At 33.2% G+C, this 25339-nt stretch overlaps 1 protein-coding gene across 1 annotated transcript in view; it reads right to left on the bottom strand.

Moving 5' to 3' along the window:
* Positions 1 to 17280, bottom strand: part of LOC150103071 (voltage-dependent T-type calcium channel subunit alpha-1G-like) — a 156787-nt gene extending 139507 nt beyond the window's left edge. The window contains exons 1-2 of the mRNA XM_090398087.1: positions 17039 to 17280; positions 6519 to 6616 (exon numbers count right to left, since the gene is read on the bottom strand). Coding sequence (XP_090254213.1) covers positions 6519 to 6616; positions 17039 to 17265 — 325 coding nt within the window. The 5' untranslated portion in view covers positions 17266 to 17280. The remainder of the gene's footprint in view (positions 1 to 6518; positions 6617 to 17038) is intronic.
* Positions 17281 to 25339: the final 8059 nt, after the last annotated feature.

Here is a 25339-nt window from a genome sequence, read left to right as displayed (position 1 = left end):
AGTCACTGGGTTCATTACAGAACAAACTCAGTCTGTAAATTATTATTGACAAGGAATTATATTCTTAATTCTTTATCCACGTGTAAGCAAAGTTAGCACGTATCTTCAATGATTGTCTTGAAGATATTTCAAGTACAAACTTTGTGTACTTACAATTACATAATGGACTAATCAAGAATATAATTTCTTGACAAATATAATATGTTTTTTAAAAAAATTAAAATATTTACATATACTTTCAATAATCCAGAGTATTTTAATAATGAGTCAATACACTTTTTCATAGAAAATATATGAATTCAACATTAATTCAGTAACGAGATATTGTTATTATTATTATATTATATTATAGGTTAATCGACCGTGAGATGATTAATACCCTTGGAGGGTAATGGATGGCAGTGCTGTAGCCAATGAGTTCTAACTGAGGCTCGGCTATTGCTGTTACCCTCCTGCCATGATCAGAGCTTTAATAGCTCAATAACACCTTATCCCTACACTGTCCTCTACAGATAACGGGGAATATGAAAAGCATTCTTGCTTCGCCCCTTTAAGCCAGTCCTTATAAGGATTGTTATTATAGACTTTTTTCTCTTCTCTAGATCAGTGGTTCTTAACCGCTGTTACCCGGAACACATTACTCCGGGTAACACGTTGTGTTCCGCGAACTAGTTAAAGTGTTCCGCCGGTGAAAGATGTCACATGACACAGTTCTGAGTGTAATTGGCTACTCTGAATAAAAATGTCGAGGGAATTATTTCCGTTATAACAAAACAATTAACAATATTGGAAGAAAAGATTCCAAGTTACTTTCCTTCCTTAAATACATACAATTATGACTGGATACGAAATCCATTTGGCACAGTTAATACATCGAGTTGGGAATTTTCGTTACAAGAAGAACAATTTGTTACCTCGTCAACGAATCGTACTGTAAAAATGAAATAACTCTTGAGGAAATTTGGATTTTTGTCCAAGCCGAATACCCAACTCTCTCCACAAGAGCACTGAAAATTTGTTACAGTTTTCAACATCATATTTGTGTGAGCTCGGTTTTTCAATATTAACCAATAAAAAAACTAAAAAGCGTGAAAGACTTACTAATATAGACAAAGAGATGAGGGTAGCTATATCACATATTAGACTTGATATTGCTGAAATCTGCAAAAGCGGACAAGTTCAAGTTTCGCATTAAAATAAGTTCCATTTTTATAAAAGGCAAGTCCATGCATATTTTTACGGTTAGTTTTATGACCCGAATGCTTTTGGTGTCAGTGACTTTAAAAAGGTTAAGAACCACTGCTTTAGATCCTTTGGGTAAGATCGATAATGAGCGGTTCTGTTCCGTGGTGGGGGCGATTACTGTTGAGTATCTTGGAGAGTTATGAATTAAAATGATCTTTCGGGTCACTCATTGGGGTTAAAAGGATCACCTAGTTACTGGAGCAGAATCTTTACTCATATGTTCATTTTGGAGCGCCCTTCCAATTCCCTGTCTGAGCTGACGCCCCTTTGCACGCTGCCAGGCTTTATGTATTGCAGTGCTGAGCTGATGCTTGGAACTTTGTAGTTCTTAACTGCTTCTAAGAAGCTTTGGCATTCTTTGCTTATGATTGTGCACGTCTGACATTCGGAAGGGTATTTTGATAGTGACCAAGAGATACGATAGAAATTTAATAGGTTTTGTGTGAGCTACATGAGAAAGCGACATCATTGGGTGACTCATTCGTTATTGGAATCCTGAGAACCAATCATACTTTCAATAAAGGTTCATACCACTCTGGGTAGTGATTCTTTCCATAATTCACAGCAATATACACTTCCTTGCGGAAGTATGCTTCGTATTGTGGAATTGTACTAAGGACGTTGTGAAACAGCTTCTATATACAAGGGCAATAATCCTGAAGATACTTCACGTGTGAACTTTGTTCGCTTACACTGAGATAAACGATTAAACCAAAAATATAATTTCTTAGCAAGTTTAATTTAAATTCAGATTGAAACAAGATTGTAATAGGTTTTCAAAACATTTTTGTCGAATCCAATGGATAAAGAAGATAAAAGATATGTCCTTGGAGGATTTCGACATGGCCGACATTAACAAGAGTTTATGAGAATTTTTAACGATATCTTTGTTTGTTTGATAGACACAAGTTTATTACGATTGTTAATATTTATCCTTTAAAGTATATTTGACTTCATCTCTTCGGTTATAGCATTTATTTCAAATTCCTTATTCGTATTATACTAAACAATTACAGATATTTTCTTGCCTTTTGTTTTATCACTGAAAATCCACAATTGCTCTGATTCGATGAAGATAGAAGGAGGAAATGTTTCTATGAGAGGGGGGGATCCCCCATAGGGAATGTAACTGATGAACAGCAATTGTATTCCCTCCATAGTAACAGCAGTTACTATGGAGGGAATACAATTGCTGTTCATTGTCTTCAACAATTGTATTCAAGAGCAATTGTTGAAGACTGCTTAAAGAATAACCAATGGAGACTTACTGATGTCTCCCACCTCTGGTTAACTTCGAATGGAAAAGTGTGCGGGGTGGGACGAAGGAAGAAGTGTACAGCAGAAGGGTGAAGAAGGTTTTCACATGAAGAAACGATACGCCGTCATCTACGTATCCGTGTACAGTCCACTTGCATAGCACATAGTTCACCATCAACACACTTTTATTATCTTAACAATAATAAACGAAGCCACCATTTCTACTGAGGAATATTCCGAATTAACTTCTTTTTTTTTTTTTTTTAAAGTGAGAAAACAGAATGATATTTTACTGCGTAGAAGTTCCAACATCCGAATGCGAATTCCGTATGTTGACACTGTCACTTTCCGTTACGAGGAATTGTCATTATTGTATATACTTTGAACGTAACAAGTATTAAATTTTAAGTAAGTATCAACAATGACAATTGGCAAGAAGAGGATGCAGTACACAGGGACCGCGGAGATGCTAAATCAGCCTTAGAATAGAAAAAGTATGGTAAATTCGCCAAACCCTCTTTGCATATCAAATGGTCGCAAAACGTTTTCATTAATAAAAAAAGTTTATCAATTATGAAAAAGAAAAAAAAAATTCGAATCCCGTTTAGGACCCTTAGAATCTTTGAAGGGTTTTATTATCTGAAGATGAGTAATCCGGTCAACTACGAGAGTGGAAAACGGACACTGCGTTATGTTTTTCACCCCAGTACAACATTAAGTTTCTGTTAATTTTTTTTTTTTTTTCAGCTGTGGCATGTACGGAGAATAACACAGGAAAGGTAAAGAGAGATAATGGAGAAATATCTTTCGGATATATATTTTCTTTTCTTTTTCTTATATAACAAATTGACCACATTCCCATTTTCGCTTGCCTACTTCAAAATTCTGTGCAACTTAAATCATCTTCGACTCATAACAAATGTAGATACGAATACTTGAGAAAGAAGAGTTACGTGAGTGGGGGGGGGGGGTTTGAAGGATGTATAAGGAAACCATGTTTATGATGACTGAATTCAAGAGATTCAGCAGCGATAAATGAGTTACGTTTTGTACACGAGTTTACAAGTAACGATAAAAGGATTATTTAATAAAAATAAATAAACAAATGAAGAAAAAAATCCTTGTTACTAAGGCAACGCATTTTCGTCTGCTTCTTCTTCGCGGCTACAGATTTCGAAGTTACCGTGGAGTTCAGATCATTCTAAGTATCCTGTTGTATGAAACGTGTGTTCCAGAGCAGCGGCCAATGATACGAGTGAGGACCTGAATACGGTTTCATCTTCCGGATTGCACAACGTGTTCTATACTCCAGGTGTCCGCTCCATTAAACAGTGGATAAAATTTAAAAACTTTGAATTGTCCAATAGTTAAGGGAGGTACCTGCTTTTGTCATTAACAAGAATAATACTAAACCATTTCAATGTTTCGTATTTTGGACAAGTAAAATAAATAAATAAAAATTATGATTACAACCTTCGAGTATTCTTAGATGTGCTTCGGTAACGTAGTTTACATAATCTTATTATTCACCTTTCTGTATTCTTCTTCTGGGCTTCGTTTTCATAATGTTCCACTTTCTTTTCCTTAAAATTAATGGCTATATTTCGTGATGTTAATAATTTAATTTTAATTATTTAATTAATTTATTTTATTTTTATTTAAATTGTTTAATTTTAATTATTTTATTTATTTATTTTGTTTTAATTATTTAATTTAATTTTAATTATTTGTTTTATTTTTATTTAAATTATTTAATTTTAAATATTTAATTTATTTATTTTGCTTTAATTATTTAATTTATTTTAATTTAATTTTAATCCTTAATTGCAATACTTTATGCGAATTTAAAATTTTGGATAGATGGCGCTAGTAATCAAATACATGCAATATTTTTAACTTTCTTGCAACAATAGGGGAATGTATGTATTGACATTTGTGTTTCTCTGTTGACAACGAAGTGGTTTGTAAAATCCATTTTGTAAAATTTATTTCGAACCGAAATTCATAAAATGAAAAACAAAATCCTGAGGGGTGATTTTATTTTAATATAAGGTTACAATAACTGAGTCGCATGCCGGATATTGGATATCGGTTATTTTTGTTTGTATTTGTAAACACAAACTGTCGATAACTTTTTTTTTTTTTTTTTTGCAAAGCAATGTGTAATTAAATTTCGTAAAATCTTTCCACCTCATTAACTCACAGCAAACTCAATATATAACTTATATATCGATCAGTTATTGATCATTGCATAGAAAAGAAAAATTCATTTTAATTAAGACAAATCTATCCCTAAGCAGTGTGTTGGGGAGGGATGTGAAAAAATAATCTTCTCTATCATACATGCTTTAAACATATTTTTAAACGACCTAGAGAATTGATTCTAAAGAATTAACAAACATTCACCTCCCAATTGAAAAGTCCGTCTGCTTGTTTGAATACAACTTATAACTGTGGAGAAATATTTGTACTCAAAGTTCCTTTTACGCTATAGGAAAGTTTCGGTCCACTCTGAACATGACCTTAGAGTTTTGTATTACTAACTTAAAAGATACTTAAGTGTTTGGAATGTAGAACAGTTTACTAGTATTCCCCTTATTCTCCAATTCAGATTACAAAAAATAAGGTAGAAAGCTAAATCCAAAACACCTTTGTCGAGCAAATTTATCATATGACGCCAGTAATTTAATTTAATTGTAATCATTTAATTTGATTTTAATTTTAATTATTTTATTTATTTTAATTAAAATCCTTAATTGCAATGCTTCATGCGAATATAAAATATTGGATAGATGGCGCTAGTTCTGACAAAGAACAACAATGCTCTTCTAAAATATACAATTAGCAATTCAAAGGGAGACAAACGACTAAAAAAACCCAGTAAGAATTAAAAATATATATTTTCAGAATTTTACGTTGTTTGTAACTGAAACATGCAGTATCTTCCAAATGATTCTTAATGTTGTGTAGTGGCACAAAATTAAGTTGTGCCGAAGTTTGTAAAAACGGAGGAAAGAAAATTTAAACATTTGATAAAAAGCATCAAGCGAAGAAATATGATCACACGGAAGAAACTAATAGTTCAAAAAACTCGAATTATTAACATTAACCGTACACAAAAACTACCCATGAAAGAAGAAATCTTTACTCTAATTTTAAGACAATTAAAGCAGAAACAGCTTAATCATTGATCTTAATGATAATAAAAAACAGAAATGAAATATGGATATAAGAAAGTAAAAAGAAGGCATCGTTTTAACATCTGGCACATTCTCATGCTGAAATTAGACGAAAAAAATGGAACAAAACAGTCTCTTTTCTGCTATGAAACTATCCAAATGCTTAAGAGATCCGATGCTAAATCAAAAGGTAATGAGAGCTTGGCAAACACGGGGAATCTCATTTTAATACTGTCTACTAAATTTTAATTAAATAATTGCAGCATTAAGTACTCTAATATGAATGGTTGGGTAAGCTTGTTTTTGCCTTCTGAGATTGCCTAAAAATATCTGTAGACTGGATATAATTTTTATTAATGAGAATTTAATTTTAGTGTTATGAGATAAGACAGAAATGCACATTATCCTCTTAACTATACACTCAATTAATATTCACTTATATGGCAGGATAACAAGTGAACTTTTCTTGCAAAATACAGCAGAGATTGTCTCCTTGAATAAAGCGCCACCTGCCGGTAACATTATTACACTGTCATCTTTATACTCAACTTTTTTTATGCATTGTGACGTACAGTAATGTTTGGTAGAAGAATATACGATGCAAATCCTAAATAAGTAAATAGGTCAATATTTTAGTGATATTTAAAAAATGGAACGACTGAATTCTAAGGACTTTTCTTCACCGAAAAAGATCGTTCATTTTATATTAATATCTTAACACCAAAATTCAAAATTCACATTACAAACTGAAAATCGTTTCTTCAACAAAATGGTTGTTATTAATTCATTTAATTGTGACTCATACTCAGATATTTAGAGCATAAAAGTGAAACTTACTTGGTATCCTATTGATGGCCCTCAGCGGTCGCAGTACGCGGATTGTCCTAATTGCAGAAAGGTTGATGTTTCCCACATCTAGGCAGTACTCTAAAGCCCTGAAAAACAAATATAATGAAGGGAGAAGCTACTGTTAAAACATACACAACGAAACAAATTTCAACTGTGTTTATGAAAAAAGATATGAATAGAAAAATGATTATTATGAATGTAGAGAACACAGTCCGCGAGAGACTTCTAGAAAATTTTACCGAGAATATTTTCCCGACTGCATCCTTAGTTTGCTGATTTATGAGAGTGGAGTCAATTTGTCATATGTTGATGACGGGAGGTGAAACAGCAATTTGATATCAGAGCAAAAAGTGTACACGATGATATATTGGGGACGGATATTCAAGTAGCTAAGGAGAGTGACTCAAGTCGATGTGGCGTAAATTCGAGATATTTCTGCAGGATTTCATGTATTCATGAGACGTTTCAGATACAATTTGCTATTAGTTTACAATGATGATTGATTTTTTAATATATATAATATTTAATATATAAAATAAAATAAAACTCCTCTTCAAACACATGGACGCTTGAAAACAATAGTCTTTGCTAAATTTTACTTATGAAAACAATAGTCTTTGCAAAATTTACAAAATGTACAAATGCTTTATGGAAGGAGATCTATCACGAGTATATATGAAAATAATCAAATACAAATAAGATTAAATCACGAGCTATCATATACGAGAGAGATAAACAAAGGGGGTCCGACAGGGATGTCCCCCTCTCAGCAACTCTTTTTAATATCTACTTAAATGAAATAATAATAAAATGGAATAAAAATTTACATCAAGGAATTAAACTTTCTCTTACAGTTAACTTAAACACTCTCCTCTTTGCAGACGACCAAATAATAATTACAAATTCTGAAGATAAACTACAGAAAGCTATTTTAGATCTAAATGAGATATCCAAAGATTATGGTATGATAATATCAACGTAAAAATCAAAAACTATGGCCTTTAAAGGACAAGATCCAGCAAGAATTAAGATAGTAATAGATAACAAGATCTTAGAACATGTGAATTCATTTAACTATCTAGGATATATGATCACGTATGAAAAAGATATAAACATAAAAATTGCAAAATATTTAAAAATAACAGGTGTAATTAACTCTATATTTAAACCAAACCTAGTTCAAAAACAAACCAGGCTAAAAGTATACAATACATTAGCCCTACCGGTCTTAATGTATGGAAGCGAAATCTGGACAATAAACAAAAAGACAAACAAAGATTAACAACAGCAGAAATGAAGTTTATGAGAAAAACTGCAAAGTATACCCTATTTGATCACAAAAGAAACGAAGATATTATGAAAGAATTAAACCAAGAACCAGTAATTGAAAAAATTAAAAATATAAACATAAATGGATGGAACACGTTTAAAGAATGAAAACAGAAAGATTACCAAAACAAGCCTTAAAGTACAAGCCATTAGGAAAAAGAAAACCACGACGTCCTCTTAAATGATTCAACGATGACTTCTAAGGCCGGAACAGGCCTTAATCCTTGATACGCATGATGATGATGATGATGATAAATTCAATAAAATATAAATAAATGTAAAATCACATTTTCTTAGATTGCAACACAAGTTTATCTTGGGTAGAGAAACTATGGCGATCAGTATTATTTAGACATATTCATTCAGTCTCGAAAACTAGTAAAAATAGATGAGGGATGGCGAATTTGCACGGATAAGGATAATGCGTTACTACTGATACTTCGCATTGGATGCTTGAATTATTTGTATTTTTATTTAAAATGCAATGATGTGTTTTCGAAAGTTGTAAAAAATCCTCGAAACTTGAATTTAGTAACGTTTATTTTGTGCTTTTTACGTGATCGTTGTTAGGAGTTGCCTCGTTATGCACCATTCTGAAATAGATGGAAGGGCAACTCGTGACGAAGGTGTACAAGCTTCATTCCATTCTATTTCTGTAATGACTTTCTAAATCTTGGATTCTAGAATCAATGCTGATTTTTCTATTTAATAAAAAATAATATTCTTTATGTAAAATATTAATGCACTTAAATATTACATCAATTAATAATTTTTGAATAAAAAATGTAAATAATTTTTACAATTTACCAATACACCTTTTATTTATTGATATAGCTTTTTCTCATGATCAATGGAGTAACTAGCGAAAATCTGAAATCCTTCTGAAGAAATATTTCCATTGAAATTTCCACTGAAATTTTTCTTGTATGAATGAGATAATATAAATATAAATATATTTAAATTTCTTTTAATAATTTAATTTAATACGCCTACAAGCTATATTTTACTGCTTTTGGACTGTATCTCCGGGAGAGATCTTTTTCCGATCATTGACTCCATCGATCTTTTGTTTCCTAAGTGTTTGTGCTGTTGGATTGACAGAATTAAAGAGTGACACTGCGTTCGATGAACTTAAAGTGTAGTGAAAACTGGCATTAAAGTCATGCTGCAATCAAGCATTTTTCAAAGTAGCGCTATTCTATGCTATCTATACTATAGATATCGCTATTCTATGCTATTCTACTATTCTATTCTATTGTTATCTAAACGAGGTTATTTGCCAGCCACAATAGATAGCAATATTAAAAGGAGAACGCGCCAGTTTGTCGAAAGCTCTTTTGCTTAAGTTGTTTAAAGCGATATGCAATGTTTGATTCCATTAACAAAGTAATAAAGAAGTATTTTTGAGTTGAGTAATTTTTCAACTTTTATTCTCCACTAAATTGCTGGAAATTCACAATTTCAGAAATGACAGAGAAAACATAACTGTAGCAGTAGATATAACACATATCTTGTGTTTATATGATGTAAACACCAAGAAGGAATTTCCTTGAGTACGAGTACATCGGCCTGCGATAGCCTCAATTCGGTTGCCAGTTTCTTCTTATGTTCTTTGTCGTCCTATATGTTTTGTGGATGAAACAAAACAGGACTTCTTGCGCTACTTTCTGGTTGTTGAGTAGACAGCGTCTCCGGCCAACAGACTGCGGGTTCGAATTGTGCTGTTGCATGGATGACAGCGAAGACGGACTTTACAACCTTTCGTGAATTGGATTATAAAGACAACAGGAGACTGTGTATGGTGTGATCTAAATTCTTATTGCACAAACTACCCATTTAATCTTGGCTAGCCGAAACACCGTTGGCTCAGTCATCTTCGCACTCGTCAGTTGTCATACTATATCTACGTATGCTGATAATTTATCAAGACAGATACCAACGTAAAATTTTAGAGTCGCTAACCTTGTATTAATTAATGAATGGTTAACTCAGAACCGTTTGTTTCTCATTTCTAGTTATTTAAGTATTTCGAAGGATTTTATACACCCATCATTCTTTTAATTAATAGTTGGTAACTAGTAGAGAAAACAAAAGTTAAAATCAGTTATACTCCTTAACAAAACCACGAGTATTAGTCCCCTACACTTAGGAAAAATTCTACATTCCAACTTATACGTGTATAATTCATTTCTGAATTCACTGGTGCCAATTACTATGTCTGACCCCTTTTAGTATGAACACCGTTTTAACGTAATTGCCTAGACGAGGTTTTTTAATAATTGACATCCATTATTATATTGAACTTAACCATTTACCAAACCACCAAAGTAGCAAATTCAGGAAACTATTTCTCCGTGTTATACCCTCTTAGACATTTATTAGCCTCTCACGGTAAATATTATCGTTATAAATAAGAAATAATGGCAAAAAAGGAAGGAAAGTGCACAAGAAACTCAATGCTATTCTTACAAGAAACTTCAAGGAAAGCTTACGACTTTATAGCTACACTGCAAGGCATGTGTTCTAAATGGCCATGGCAAGAAAATCAGAGCAATTAGAGAAAGAAAAAGAGCGAATTTAGTTGTATTATCCGTTTTTCCAAACTCAGATACAAAACAGAACTTTTTTCATACTATAAATTTACAGTAAAAAAAATAAGGACGCGGATCTACACCGATATTTCTAATACGAGGTTAAAGTGCACAGTGGAGTATTGCAGTCCACGTCTAAAGTCCATCTTAGTGGAGTTTAAGCAAAACGAAAAAATTTGTATTTGTTCAGTTTCAGTAATGAGTATTTTTCTACTCCGCATCCTAAATCTAAACTAAACACGCTTTCAACTTTTCTTTCCTTTGATCACTTGCAGGCCAAAGAGACTTGTGTTGCTAGTAATAGTTTCTGACGTCTATTTGGGAAACATATTCTGTTTTATAACTCAAAATTCGCTGGAGTTTTCCAAGCGTGATACGTAGCTTTGGTTTTACAAACTTTTGTAAACAGAAGCTTCAATCCATTGTTATTTCTTTTGAGTTACAATATTTTTCACACTGTGAACAATGTTTTTACCAAAAAGGTTTTTTTTAATGCTTTTCCAGTTTAATTTTCGGGTTTTATTTTTCATTTCCTTAAAGTTCATTGTACAGTTTCAATCATAAATACATATTTATATTATGACTTAAACGTGAAAAAATCTAACAGGAAGTCATTCTACTTTTGGATATTTTTTGAATAGTAAAGGATGCAATACATTTTTAACATTTCTTAATAAATAATATGTTATACTATATTACGTTTTATTTTGTTGTATTATTTTATAATGCTTTCTATACGTACAAATATATAGATGTATATACGGAGATCATGTTGTGTTTTTTTTTTTCCAATCCGGGAGATTAAATGAGAATCAACCGTGAGATGCGGTGATTAATTAATACTCTTGGAGGGTAATGGATGGCAATGCTGTAGCCAATGAAGTTCTAAGGCTCGGCTATTGCTCTTACCCTCCTGCCATGATCAGAGCTTTAATAGCTCAATAACACCTTATCCCTACACTGTCCTTTACAGATAACGGGGAAGATGAAAAGCATTCTTGCTTTCCCCCTTTAAGCCAGTCTTTATAAGGGCTATATAAGGTTGTGTTTTTAATTTTACCGTTGCTGTTTTTTTGCTTCGAATGAAATAGAATGATTTCTTTTTTTGCCACTATCGATTAAAAAAATACTACAACATTTTGTTTTACGCAGTACGATTTGATTTTACACCTTTTAAGAAGAACAAAACAAATCTGTGTTTGTTATCCCTGCGGAGGTCGCAGCTCATCTGACAGATACATGCAAATTGTTTAATATAAATATTCTTACACATATCCAGTGTATAGCTTGAAGGTCGTGAGTAGCTGCGCATGCATTTATCACGAATGATATTCCACACTGTTTATGCGGTCAGTTTTGGTTTAACACGTTATGTAAAGATGTGTGATATTTCATGGTAAATTATATCTGAGAGATACCGCGACCTCCGATGTAAGTGTATGATTGGTTTAGTTGTTTATTTTTTTTATTTACCGTTGAAAATGGCTGTAAAAATATCATCATCATCAAATTCCTGCCATATACCCTCAAGGGGTGTACAGGATATGATAGTACTACATGAAAAATTTACATCATTACTAACTTTCTATCTACAATTTTCCTCCAAATCAGTCTGTTACTTGTCAAGACTCCAACATTATCAGATCTTATATTTCTATCGTCTAAGGCACTTTGTACCGTATCAATCCACCAATATCTTGGTCTTCCTCTGGGTCGTTTTCCTGCCAACCTGGCAGAGAACACTTGTTTTGCTAATCTTTCCTCGCCCATTCTGTTCAAGTGACCATACCACCTGAGATTAGCTCTGCTAACGCATTCCTGGATGCTGACTGTCAAGTTCTTTCCTAATATCCTAGTTTTTAATATGATATTGCCATTGATGCCATCTGTTCACGCCTATAATCTTTCTCAGGACTCTCATATCTGCAGTCTCTAGTCTTTAGTCAAGTGTTTTACTTCTGACCCAGCTCTCAGATCCATAGGTTAAAACTGGTTTGAACACTGTCTTGTATACAGCTAATTTAGTGTTCCGACTAACTTCTCTCTTATTCCATATGAATTTATTCAATTGACTTCCCACCATACCAGCTTTGCTGATTCTGTTATCTATTTCTATATTTAATTTACCATCTTCACGAAAAATCGTGCCTAAGTAGCTGAAATGTTTTACTTGTTCTATAATTTCTCCATTCACAATGCAGTTGATATTTTCAATGTTTTTGCCTATTTTCATTGTCTTTGTCATGCTGCCTTCATACCATATCTATTACAACAGTTATTCACTTTAGTCAGGGAATCTTGCAGACTAGTAGCGGATTTATGTAGAAGTATAACATCATCCGCATAAAGCAAAGAGCTGAGATTAACATCACCAATTCTGATATTTAATACCACTTTCCTTCATACTGTGATCCATATAGATAATGAATAACAGAGGGGATAATGTACATCCTTGTCTCACACCAGATTTAACATTAAACCATCTTCCTGTACTTCCTTCAATTCTAACTGCTGACTTACAACTCAAATAAAGACTAAGTATTGCTTGATATAATGCCCCATTGACACCATATAACTGCAGCGTATTGAATAGCTTCTCTCTTGGCACCTTGTCATATGCCTTTTCCAGATCGACAAAACTTAAATACAGATCTTTGTTATATTCCCATGCTTTCTCGACTATTTGTCGTAAAGTGAAGATCTCATCCTGACAGCCTCTATTTGGCCTGAATCCAGCTTGTTCTTCACCAAGCTTTTCTTCCACAATTATTCTCAACCGTTTCTCAAGTACACTTGCATAGATCTTAGTAGGGAAATACCTCTGTAATTCTCACATTCCGTTTTATTTCCCTTTTTATATATGGGTACTATAAGGGCTCTACTCCAATCATCTGGAATTCGTCCATCTGTCCAGGCCTTCTAAACTATGCAATATAGCCACTGTACGACTTTTATACTTCTATACTTGAGCAGTAGTCGAATATAATCTACGTCTGCTGCCTTTCCACATTTCAGGCTTTTGATGCTTTTTCGACTTCAAGTATGGATATGTATTCCTGACTGCATGCCTGGTCAGTGTTTTTTACCACTGTGCTGTCATCACTGCTTGTTTCATTTAGCAGTTTTTCAAAGTAACTACTCCATACTTCCAGGATATCTTTTTCTCCAGTTTTCATATCACCTTTATCATCTCTAATTCCTTTTACAGCACTCTTTCCTCCATTTCTAAGCTTCGTCAACAACCTCCAGAATATCTTACCACCTTCTTGATATTTATTTTCTATGTTCTTGCCAAAGTCCTCCCATGACTTTTGTTTAGCTAGTTTTACACGGTGTTTAGCTTTCTTACATTTGTCTCTATATTCTCAAGGAGCAAGAGCACAAGCTAACTTGTCAGGAACTTTTGATATGCTTTCTTCTTCTCCTTCACTGTCTCTTTAACTTCCTGTGTCCACCATGGAGTTCTGATTTTTCTCTCCTTGCAGACAACCTCACCACATGCCTCTCTGACAGAATCAATCAGTGCTTTCTTCAAGGCTTGCCACTGAATCTCCAAGGTTTGGTTCCTGTTCTCAAACTCTTTCATTTTTTCTTGAATAATCTTTGTGTATTTTAGTCTACAGTTCAAATCTGAGAGCTTCTAAACTTTTATTCCATTTAAAACTTTCTTCGATGTTCTTCTTTTCAATATGAAATTCAATTTTATCCTGCTCAAGACTAAACAGTGATCACTTCCAATTTCAAATCCTCTGTACACTCTGGTGTCCTGCACCAGGGAGAAAACATCACTATCAACAATAACATAGTCAATGAGACTTTTCTTATTCCTAGCCTCTTCTCTCCATGTGAATTTGTGCACATTTTTATGTTGGAACATGGTGGTAGTAATAACCAGTCCATGTCCTGAGCAGAAATCCAACAGATATTTGCCATTATTATTAGCTTTGCTCTTTTCTCCAAATTTTCCCAAAATATTTTTGTATGTCTCACAATCATTTCCTACTCTGATATTTAGATCCCCAATATATATATATATATATATATATATATATATATATATATACACACACGTTTTTTTGTGTGTACATAAAAATAAAGTGATAAATTTATTTAAAAACATACGTAAATATTTAATTGGGTGTTACGGAATATATCTTCATTTTTTATACAAACGTCGGTCTTGATTCATATTTCCACGAAACTTGTGAAAAACCAATTTGCCATGTAAATCCACGATAAGTCCCCGACTCCTTCCTTTGTCATGTAATAATAATAATAATAATGAATTTTTTCTTGTTCTTACAAAACTTAATTCTTTTTTTTTTTATTTACTGTGACCTTTTTTTTTTTTTTTTTTTGTAAATTATGTTTCACATCACAGTTTGTCCAGTTTTTATGCTTTTGTCTTCAACAACTGTAAAATTTCTGGAGAAATTTATTTGGAATATATAAATATATATATTAGAATTTATTTATTTGATTTATTTGAAAAGAAATATATATATATATATTGGAAGCCATTTTTTCCTAATTTAGACAATTATCCGAATGTAGATCTATCTTAAGACTTTCAACAGTACGGTGACACTGTGTTAAGAGGGTGGTCTGGCAAAATCTATCCTGGAGAACGCATAATCGTATAATAGTAAATATACGAAGCTCATCTTAAACTTCTTAGTACAGTATGAGATTGTCACATTGTGGTTCAGTACAAAATTTGCTCCAAACGCAGAAGTACTACTCATTTTCATGATATTATTATTGTCCTAATTGCAAGGCAGGCAATTAGAAACTCGATGTCCAGTGACAAACAGGCATCTAATGACAAAGAAAATGTCAAGGGAGTAATATCTGTGCAAGATACATTTATTTCAGAAATAGCACAAATGGTGTTTGTAAGAGGGACAGAAGTGGAGAACCTGAAAAGACAGAAGCATCTGACTAAAGAACATCGTCGAAACTGAGGCTGTATTTAATCATTTTAAAACTCCCAATTGCAGCTAATATAATGCCCTTGCTAGGAACTTAAGGGAAAGGGATTGACAGGGACTCTAACTAGATCATTGCATCCTCGTAATAACTAAGAGAAATCCCACAAGCACAGCTGACTGGAAACGCCCTGGCTCGAGCTGGATCACCATAAAACCTGAATTCTTTCGAGTGCGTATTATGGAGATTTCTCACGTAGAACTTAATAGACATTCAAGGTCACGTTAGCCATTCTTATATTGTAAATTTCTGGTCAATGCATAATATTTAAATTTAAGCTCCAAAATTCATTACAGATGGGTGTCACTGTTATTTGTTTCACGGAAACCGAATTGAAAAGTCACACACACACACTCACCTTTCTCAACTATGTACAGTTATGTGCAATTTTTATCACATATTCCAAAGTTTTCATTAAACAGTGTCTTGACTTTATTCTCTGTTCACAAACCGCAAAGCAAGTTGCAAAGTACTGAATTGGTTGTTGACACTAAAACGGAATGTTCTCAAGGCTTTTTTTCGATTCTATGTATCAAATTTCATCAAAATTTGTCCAGTCGGGTAAATTTGAAAAACGCAGAAGTTGCATGCTTATGAAACGAAGGGTTACGTCGTTTCAGAATTGCGTGGAGAATAATGAAATCAGGCTGCGTACAAAGGAGATTGTGGTAGTTTTCTAACCATTTAAATCCTAAGTAATAAAACATTTATTTCAAGACTTTTATGTACCGCTATAGTCTATAGAAAACAGACACAAACCGCTGAAAATGTTGATATAACAATGCTCAAGTATTTTCCCAATTATTCTGTACGCTATTGTTTCCATACTTTTAACAAGACAACATACAAAACGTGGTTGTGGATCTTTTCATTCTCATTCTCGCTTCGCGTTCCTAGCTGCTCATGTAACCATTCTCATTGTATGTGCACCCCATTAGACCTTAGTTGACTATATTTTATTCGGAAGAATGAACTTTAACACAATAACTGCGAGTGCAAATTGGAAGATAAGATTAGCTTTGTTCTGTTAACCATGTAATTAGCACTCAGCCTACGTAGATAGATGGACCATATTAAGGATCGCTAGAATAGCAATGCATGCAGTTTTCCAACGCATTTAATCCTGTGGGGAATTCATCCTCTCATTTCGCATTCACATGAAGTTAAAATTAAGACATACATATACTGCTAACCAGTGCAACACTGGACAAGAAAATATTTTAATCCCCCAGTTCTCTGGCATTTTATAATAATGTATTTGCTTCTGTTAACGTAATAGTCATTTCCATTTCTGAATATGTATGTCTAACTATACAGATTCTGACGAAATGAACACATTTTTAGCTGAAGCTGAACAAATGTAATACATAAAAACAGTAAAAATTAATAATGTTAGCCAAGCTAACTACATGCATGATTACTCTAATTGTTACGTCATCGTATAACCACGTGGTATCATTGTATTAACGGTATGTCGCCCTTCTTGTTTTTTTTCCTATTCAGAAATAAATTATATGCATATTAAAACACAATTACACAAAACTATACAGAACATTTCACACAGAGATTTTCTATTTTAACTTGAGTTTATGTACTTACCCAGCCACCACAATAAAGCAATCCAAACGGTTCCAGGTATCGTCCATATATGCTGTTTTCCCCGTGATTCCCATAGCTATCATCTTAATCATCATCTCGATTGCAAAGAAGGCGAAAATGAAGTCGTCAAATATCTCCAACATCCTGCATCGATTTGTACTGCAGACTTCATCAGCACACGGCTGATACATGCCTAAGGTGATGCAATTAAAGAGAATCGCCATCATGCTCACCCGTTCGAACCATGTGATTGAGAATTAAGGAAAGTTGATACCAAAAAAATAACATTATAAAACAGTTCATTAATTATTCAAGAGAAGATTATGATGATGATGATACGGGAAACAAAAGAACACATCTCTCAATATTCCTTCTTTTATTTCTAATTTGATTCAAATTTATTATTGGATCACATAAAATAAGCAATTCCTACATAAAGATATTATATTATGACGCTTAAAGTGTTAACACATGTATGTTAACAAGACAACATAGCTTTTTTTCATTTAGCTTTTTTTTATGTTTCTTGCATGCGTAATATTATACCATGACTATGGCATCATTACTGGGAAAGTTGTATTTTATGACATACTAACAAAAATGTTGAAAAATAATTTATTTATTAAAAATAAAGTTTAATTTAACATATAAAATAGCAAAATATTTATCTCTTTTTTGAAATTAACAGCTTTAAATAGTTAAGTTATTCTCTTTTATATAGTCATAATTTTAGACACCATTTAATAGCTCACATATAAATATTTCAATAATACTACCAGGTGAAAGTACGTGTTATGTTATTTTTTTCTATCTTCAGACTAAGTATTTTTTTGCTTTTGCTGTTTTTTATAATATGTAATTTTTTATAATTTTATAATATAATAATTCCCTATAGCTTAATGGCACACACACAGAGGTGGAACGATGGGGATTTCTCTACTCGAAGGTGATGACTAAGGCAGAAAATATTCTTTTCTCTGAGGAATTTTTTGAAACCTTACAGACTGCTGTATTCCTTAGAGAAAAGAATAAAAGAGAAAAAAAACTCGAGAAATATTCGCAGGAGGAAAATACCACAGTGATCTAACAAAAATGATTGAATAACGTTAGTAAATGCAATCAACGATGAAATCTTCTCTTACTCTTTGATATTTTCCCTGTTGTTTTTCTGTTTGGGTCGGTATTTATTATTTGAAAAGAAAAGCAGATTAAGAAAGTGTGATTGTATTTCTTTAAAATTTCTTGCGGCTAAATGGGGCAATGATTATTATTAGTAGGCACAGGATTCATTCTATTCTGTAAGGAATTTTTGAAACCTTACAGACTGCTGTATTCCTTATAGAATAGAATGAATCCTGTGTCTACTAATAATAATCATTGCCCCATTTATCCGCAAGAAATTTTAAAGAAATACAATCACACTTTCTTAATCTGCTTTTCTTTTCAAATAATAAATACCGACCCAAACAGAAAAACAACAGGGAACATATCAAAGAGTAAGAGAAGATTTCATTGTTGATTGCATTTACTAACGTTACTCAATCATTTTTGTTAGTATTTCCTCCTGCAAATATTTCTCGAGTTAATGAAGGGTGACTTTAGATGCAGCAATGTGTGACCAAGTCAAGTATTATTACTCTGTCGCACCAAAATTATTTGTTTGAGCTCATAAATAATAATATTGTGCTTACAGAAAAGAAACAATAACAAATCACTGGGATATCATACCGAAGAATAAAATTACCTTCTCTTATAGAAGGTAATTCTATTATATATTACTTAATAAAAATGGAAAAAAATAATTGCATTTTATAAAATATGAATAAACTTAAATTTTAAGAATAAATTTGATATTTTAGTATGAAAAATTCTAGTTTTGTAATATGTTGAAGTGACACTTGTAACCAAGTTATTTTCTTTTTAAATAAACAGCCTATTTAATTTTTTTAAACGAAATTACATCAGAATTTTCTCCGTTGTCTTGGAAACTCTAATGATCGCTAGTAACCTGTACAGCATCTCTTCAACCAGTGCAGAATCTACCTTGATTCCTAACCTACAACACCTCTTGAGGAGATGGTGCGGGCCACAACCATATGTCAGATTACACAGGGGGGGAAATTAAAGTGTGCATATATCTGTAACTTCATTATTTCATTACCTTAAAAACTCAGATTTTCATATCGTTTTTGTCATTTTAATATAATTTTGTTTTATTCCAATGTAGGGGGGGATTGACCTGAACAAACCCTGGCTGCGAAGGCTAACATCGAGGCGGTCCTGAGTCCTTTTAGGGTGGCATCTACAGGGCCAAGTCTTCCCAGTTTGTTCACTTATTTTTATTACTTTTTTATCTGCTTATTAGGTTTTACAGTTTTTTTTTATATTTTGTATACTGGTTTCTTGTATAGTCTTTTAATGTTCTTTTTATTTGTTCACTCTTGTTTAAGTTTTCAGTGTATTTTTTCCTTTTTTTTTGGGGGGGGGGACTTTTCCTTTAATATTTTAAAGGAAAAGTCCCCCAAATTTTAAAGGCTTAATGAAAAAGTCAAACGATCGTTTGTCTTTTCACTAAGCCCTTTTCTTGCTTCTATTACCTTTTCTTTCACTCTTTATTCCCCCCCCCTCTCTCTCTCTCTCTGCTGAATCTCAGAGCCACTTTTATTGCTCAACTTTTCCCTGCTCTAAGGGAGTAAAGAAAATGGGCAATTTACATGTCTTCTCCCTTTTGTGTGTGTGTGGGGGGGGGGGGGGGAATGCTATATTTTTGAAATTCCTTTTTTTGCATTGAAACATTTGAGTTAAATCGGGTCAAAAATATCACGAGCCTTTATAAGAACTATTAAGTTTAAATACTTTTTTTAAGCTTTATACAGAGGCAACACGAATTTTTCACTTCCTCAAAACAAACCAAAAAAAAACCCCCCTAAAACACACATAATAGATATAATTAATAATGGCCGCATAGCCTGATTGTTTGCAATGTAATTCCAACCCATACCATATTCCCAGATTTAGAGATAAAGGATCATTAAATAAAAAACAGCGACTATTGCTTTGCTTGGAGGTAGAACTTTGCTAATGAGAACAGTAAACTCCAGAAACAAGAGCATTTGAATCAGAAAAAAAAAATACATTATTAAACTAAATTGGTAAAGACTTGAAAAAGTAATGACTTGAAAAAGTAATGTATAGAAAGTAGTGATGAACAAAACAAAATATGAACAGTTGATCACGATTTTTTTTCCCAAAAAGAAAATCAAAAATCCCGAGATTCCATATAAAAGCAGAATTTAGATGTACATACTGCGTATAACGAGCAATTGTAGTAATTGGTATGTCAATCGACTTGTAAAGCCAATTAGGACTACATTCATAGGTCTCCGTAGCGCAACTGAAAGAACGACCGTACACTGCGCGACCTTCGACTAAGGCTGGATGGAGTTCGATTCTCGTTGTCCTGACGAGGGGAATCTTTATATGGGATTTTTCAGTTGTTAGTTGCGTTAGCCGATCTGATACGGAGGAAGTTTCATCCCGAATACAAGCAAATCGGCCAAAGAACATATGCAGTTTACAGACAAAAATATTGTTGTTGGTGGTGATTGGCGGTAGACGGCATTGATGGCAGTTGTGGGTAGCGGGAGAATTAAATAGTAGGGGAGAAAGTCAGATCGTGTAGCAGGGTGGAGTAGAGCGCCCTCCCGCGAAGAGTCCTTGGAAGTGTCACGTAATAATAATACATTCACAGATGTACTACAATTTCCATGCTTCAATTGGTTGACCTCTACTACAACCTGCTACGATGTATTTTGTCTAGTTTTCCGGCTTGTTTGTGTACGGTACAAAACCCCTTTGGTGAGTTAATTGACTACTATAAATGCTCCGCGCGTAAAGTATGATCGTAAAACCGGATTAAAAACCTTTTTAAGCGTAATTTGAAGGTCGATCGCTCGTGGTACAACTCCACATACGATTTATTTGGATTAATTATTTAGAAAGGTTGTTTCACACTGCACTTGCTTTAATGAACACTTGAAGAATCTTTAAATAACTTCTTCAAGACCGATGAATTCAGTGTGGTCCTTTTTTCCCCCCTCCGGAAGGAAGCTGCTCCAAAATGAAACGCGAAATCATTAACCCATCAATCATCTCCTTCACCCGACGCGGTGCAAAGATTCTTGTAAAATCTTTTTGATGACTTTCCACTGCTTCAAATTCCTACGTTAAGGTCAACGAATGAAAACTACCAAACCTAATACACATTCTACCGTTTTCCTTTTGCAATGCAGATAACTCGGTGACGTCATCATTCTCGTGCGGTTCGTATGTTCATTAAAAAATCTATGGGGGGAAACGGCTTCAATTTATCTACAATAATCCATTCCAAAGAATTTAAATTACAGACTGACTCTAATGATATGTAAGTATTCAAAGAACTAAACTATTTACATAATGGAGGGAACGACCTCCGTGGTATTTATGAACATGTACAACTGAAACAAAGATGATATTCTTTTAAATACTGGTAGTTTCGAGATAATTATATAGTTCAAACCTCTCCTTTCTTCAAATTCCTCTTTGTTGGATAACTAATGCGAATTACGTCGTATACGAAAAATAATCTACGCCATTTGGGCTCCGTGCTTAAGACTGTTAATTTATAATTCTAATACATATTAAAAGGAAATCATTTAGAAAACTACAGCTGTTGGGCTTCGCATGGATAACTTCTGCAGAATAAAAACAATATGCAATGGAACGAGTGGAGCACTGGCATATTGCCAAAACATCTAGAACAATATGTCTGCCAGACTTTTGAACCGACAAGATTTTGCCAAGTTTATTCCATTAGAATTATTTTATGTGGAGTGAACTTCGATATTTTTATGGAAAAAAACAACAACAAAAAAACAAATTAAATGTATTCATCTAATCGTTGAGAGTCGAAATGAATTTCTTAAAATGCAAGTATTCTAGATGAGATATTCGTAATGAATATCTCCTCTAGAGGGCGTGCGTTTTCAAAACATTTCACTTTGTTTTAAGAAAAAAAAAAATTAAGAATTTCCACCAAAAGTAATGAAATAAATATTCATTTCTTTTAAGAAATTTTAACTTTTAAAATGTTTTATTTTAAAATAAACAATTTGGACGCAATAACAAAGTGTTATTTTAAAATATATAAAAGTAAAGATTTTGGACGCAATGATGAAACAAATACATTAATAATTATAATTGGTGTTTTACAAAACGTGTGTTTTTTGATAGATATACTAAAATAGAAAAGCTTATTTACTTAAATTTGTAATATAAATTATTCATAAAATATATTTATAGTTTGTATAAATTAAACTGAAAAACTAAATGAATTATTATAAACATTTTATTGATCTTAAGCGTGATCATGCAAAACAAATGGTAAAAATGTTACGCTATTTTTGGTTTCATGCAATTTATCGATAGTGAGTATGGTTGATGCATCGCGGGTTATTGAAGTTTAATAATTCCATTTAGAATACACTTTGATAGAGCGAACAATGTTACCAGTGTATATCCACAAAATGAAATCAGTGGGCAGATTCTGTCATCAACGTGTGCGACATATTCGTCTTGGGAAACCGTTCGATCGCACTTACGACGTATGTTTTTTTTTTTTTTTTGGTTCCTCAAATTCGATAATTGGTGCTTTTCACTTTCTCGCACACGTAGACCATCCTTTTATCGAAAAGCGTGCCTTATTTTACAAGTCCATGTCTCTTTTAGAATGATGTGATATGGCATACTGTACAGAGTAGAGAAGCCGTGGTATTTCAAAAAATAAAATAATAATAACAGCTGTATATACGAAAAATAAAAACATATCGTTCCCGCGTGTGGGGGGGTGGGGATTGGAAGAATGATTGAAAATATGGTCACGAAGAAAGATATGCAACGTAATTGTAAGAGCATCTTTAGTGCAGTTCGACGAAGTCTGCTGGAAAGATTAAAGTTCGAATCCTGTTTAACACGCAAAGAATCTTGATAAAGTCTTTTCAGATGAAGATGTGTTAGATGGTATTATACCAAGGGGGAAAGATTTTTTTTTTCTTCCAGGAAAATAAAAATACTTGAGTTTCGGAAAATCAGCCAGAAAAAAAAAAGCTTAGAAAAAAAAATACATACCCACACACTCAGTATATTTCTTTATTTAGCTATAAGACTTAACCGTAGTTTCCGAAGATCGATATATTAACCTTCATATAAAATTTCTTCGCCTCTTAGAGTAGATTCGAACCTACACCATTCCAATGAAAGGGCTTCGTGGAAACTGACTGAGCTGTGGAGGCTCAATCCAATTCAAATTCTCGTCTATCTAAACGGATTGAGTTCCCTAATTTGGGGTTTTAGGAAATTAATGCAGCCGTCTGCCATTCTAACTCACCATTTGATTGTCTGACCAAAGATATAACCGTCTTGGACACCCTGCCACCTGGTTCTATGATTTTATTATATATTTTATCCGTTAGAATAGATAAGCAATCAAATTTGCCGAGTTTTAAGTTCTACAACAATGCTGTAAAGGAATGTATGGAATTAAAACAAACATTTTACAGTTTTTTTAATCAAAACCTTATTACCCTAAGCTTCCTGTTCTTATGAAAAAAACAAGAAACTTTTACAATCTGCAGTGTTGACTTTATTTCATCTTAATAAACTGCACGCATCTTTCCAAACAACGCCCGACGTATGGCAAAGTCTTATCGTCTTAAAAGCTAAATACAAACCAGAAAAACCACTCGTTAAGGAATCGCTGTAAAACTGTTATTTTTAAGAAGATTAACATGTTACACTAATGGTTCAATTATTAAAGCTTATTACGGTTAAAATTCTCGCAACAGGAATTGCTCATTATAGTGGAATTTAACGTGGCGGTCAGCATACACTAACGATCTACTTACATTCGACACTTGTTTGCCAATTTGAAGGCAAAGTGAAAGAATCGAAAGCCACTACACAAGTCACATGACATAGTCGGACAGTTTTCCTTCTAATGCGTGACTAAGTCTGTTCGTTAATGGAAAGAACGCTGATTACTCAGTGGTTGGATCGTGGGAGATGCGAAGATCCGGTTAAGAAGTAGAGCACACAAAGCAGAGTGACAAGTTCGGTAGCTAGTTAAATAAAAGGATGGCACCGCAGACGGTTTATGCCGTAGTTGATTTGGGCTCATCATCCAGTTCGATACTCCGTAAAAGAGAAGATGCACTGGAACGCGTGCCTCTGTAATTTAGAAGACACTCCTAACCTTTGTTTTTGTAGCAATTCTTTTGGTATTCAACCGCTAGTGCGGTGTATCTAAACATTTTCTAAGAAATAGCTGGAAAAATGCTTTGGATGAAAGGCATAGTGGGGATTACTACTTCAAAGAAAGCTTTTTTTTTTGTAATCCAAACACGGTTTGCATTTTTGAGGATTTTCTTAAGTTAATTGTTGGCATAGAAACCAGCTATTCACAGCATTTCATTATTCGAACAAAACGCGATGCTCCTGTTGATAAGCGAAGACCCAAATCCCTAAGAAACAGGATTGCTATAATACTCATCTAATTTTAGAGGTAGTCAACATCGCGAAGTTGTCATGACGACGGATAGAAGAATCTAAAACTGCCTTTCAGAGAATGTTAAAGCTTTTATGTCTGGATAAACTTAGATGTAAAATAAGGCCTTGAAAATTGCTAACAGTATTCATAATTGAGTGTAGAAAACAGATCTTAAATCCCAGAAAAAAGATCTGTACTCTACATATATTGTTGTCATGGTAATATTAATTCTGTGAATATTTTTAAATAGTTCAACGTCTCTCCAACAATTCGTGTTGTTGAGAGAAGTTAATATAATTGTTAACTTGCCAATTTCTTAACGTCATTTTTGTCATGCAACATGTGTAGTATAATAATCTCTTCTTGGGATTACAATCCAAGGATTCAGCAATCCCTGGATCATAATATTGTGAGTGCAATTAAGAATCCGTGGATTGTAGATTACAACTATTTCATTTTAATCAATAACTTTAGAGGTCTATCACCTGCTGTTTGTATATTTTATATGATAATACTGAATCTAATTATTCATACATCTACACTTCCTCCATTACTGATTTGTAGAGTTACAATTAGTAGAACCATTCGGTAATTATCTACAACAACAAGAAATGTTGTTGTAGATAACAGTTTACATAATCATACTTATGATTGTTTTGTTAAGTCATCCTAAAATATTCAAGGATATTGTTCATTTGTATCATGGTTCCTCAAATCTG

Source organism: Typopeltis vanoorti, chromosome 9 (genome assembly GCF_054136105.1).
Source record: "Typopeltis vanoorti isolate ZY-2024b chromosome 9, IOZ_Tvanoo_1.0, whole genome shotgun sequence".
NCBI lineage: Eukaryota > Metazoa > Arthropoda > Arachnida > Uropygi > Thelyphonidae > Typopeltis > Typopeltis vanoorti.
The sequence above is the reverse complement of the archived record's forward strand: the minus strand, read 5'-3'. Positions and strand labels throughout refer to the sequence as shown.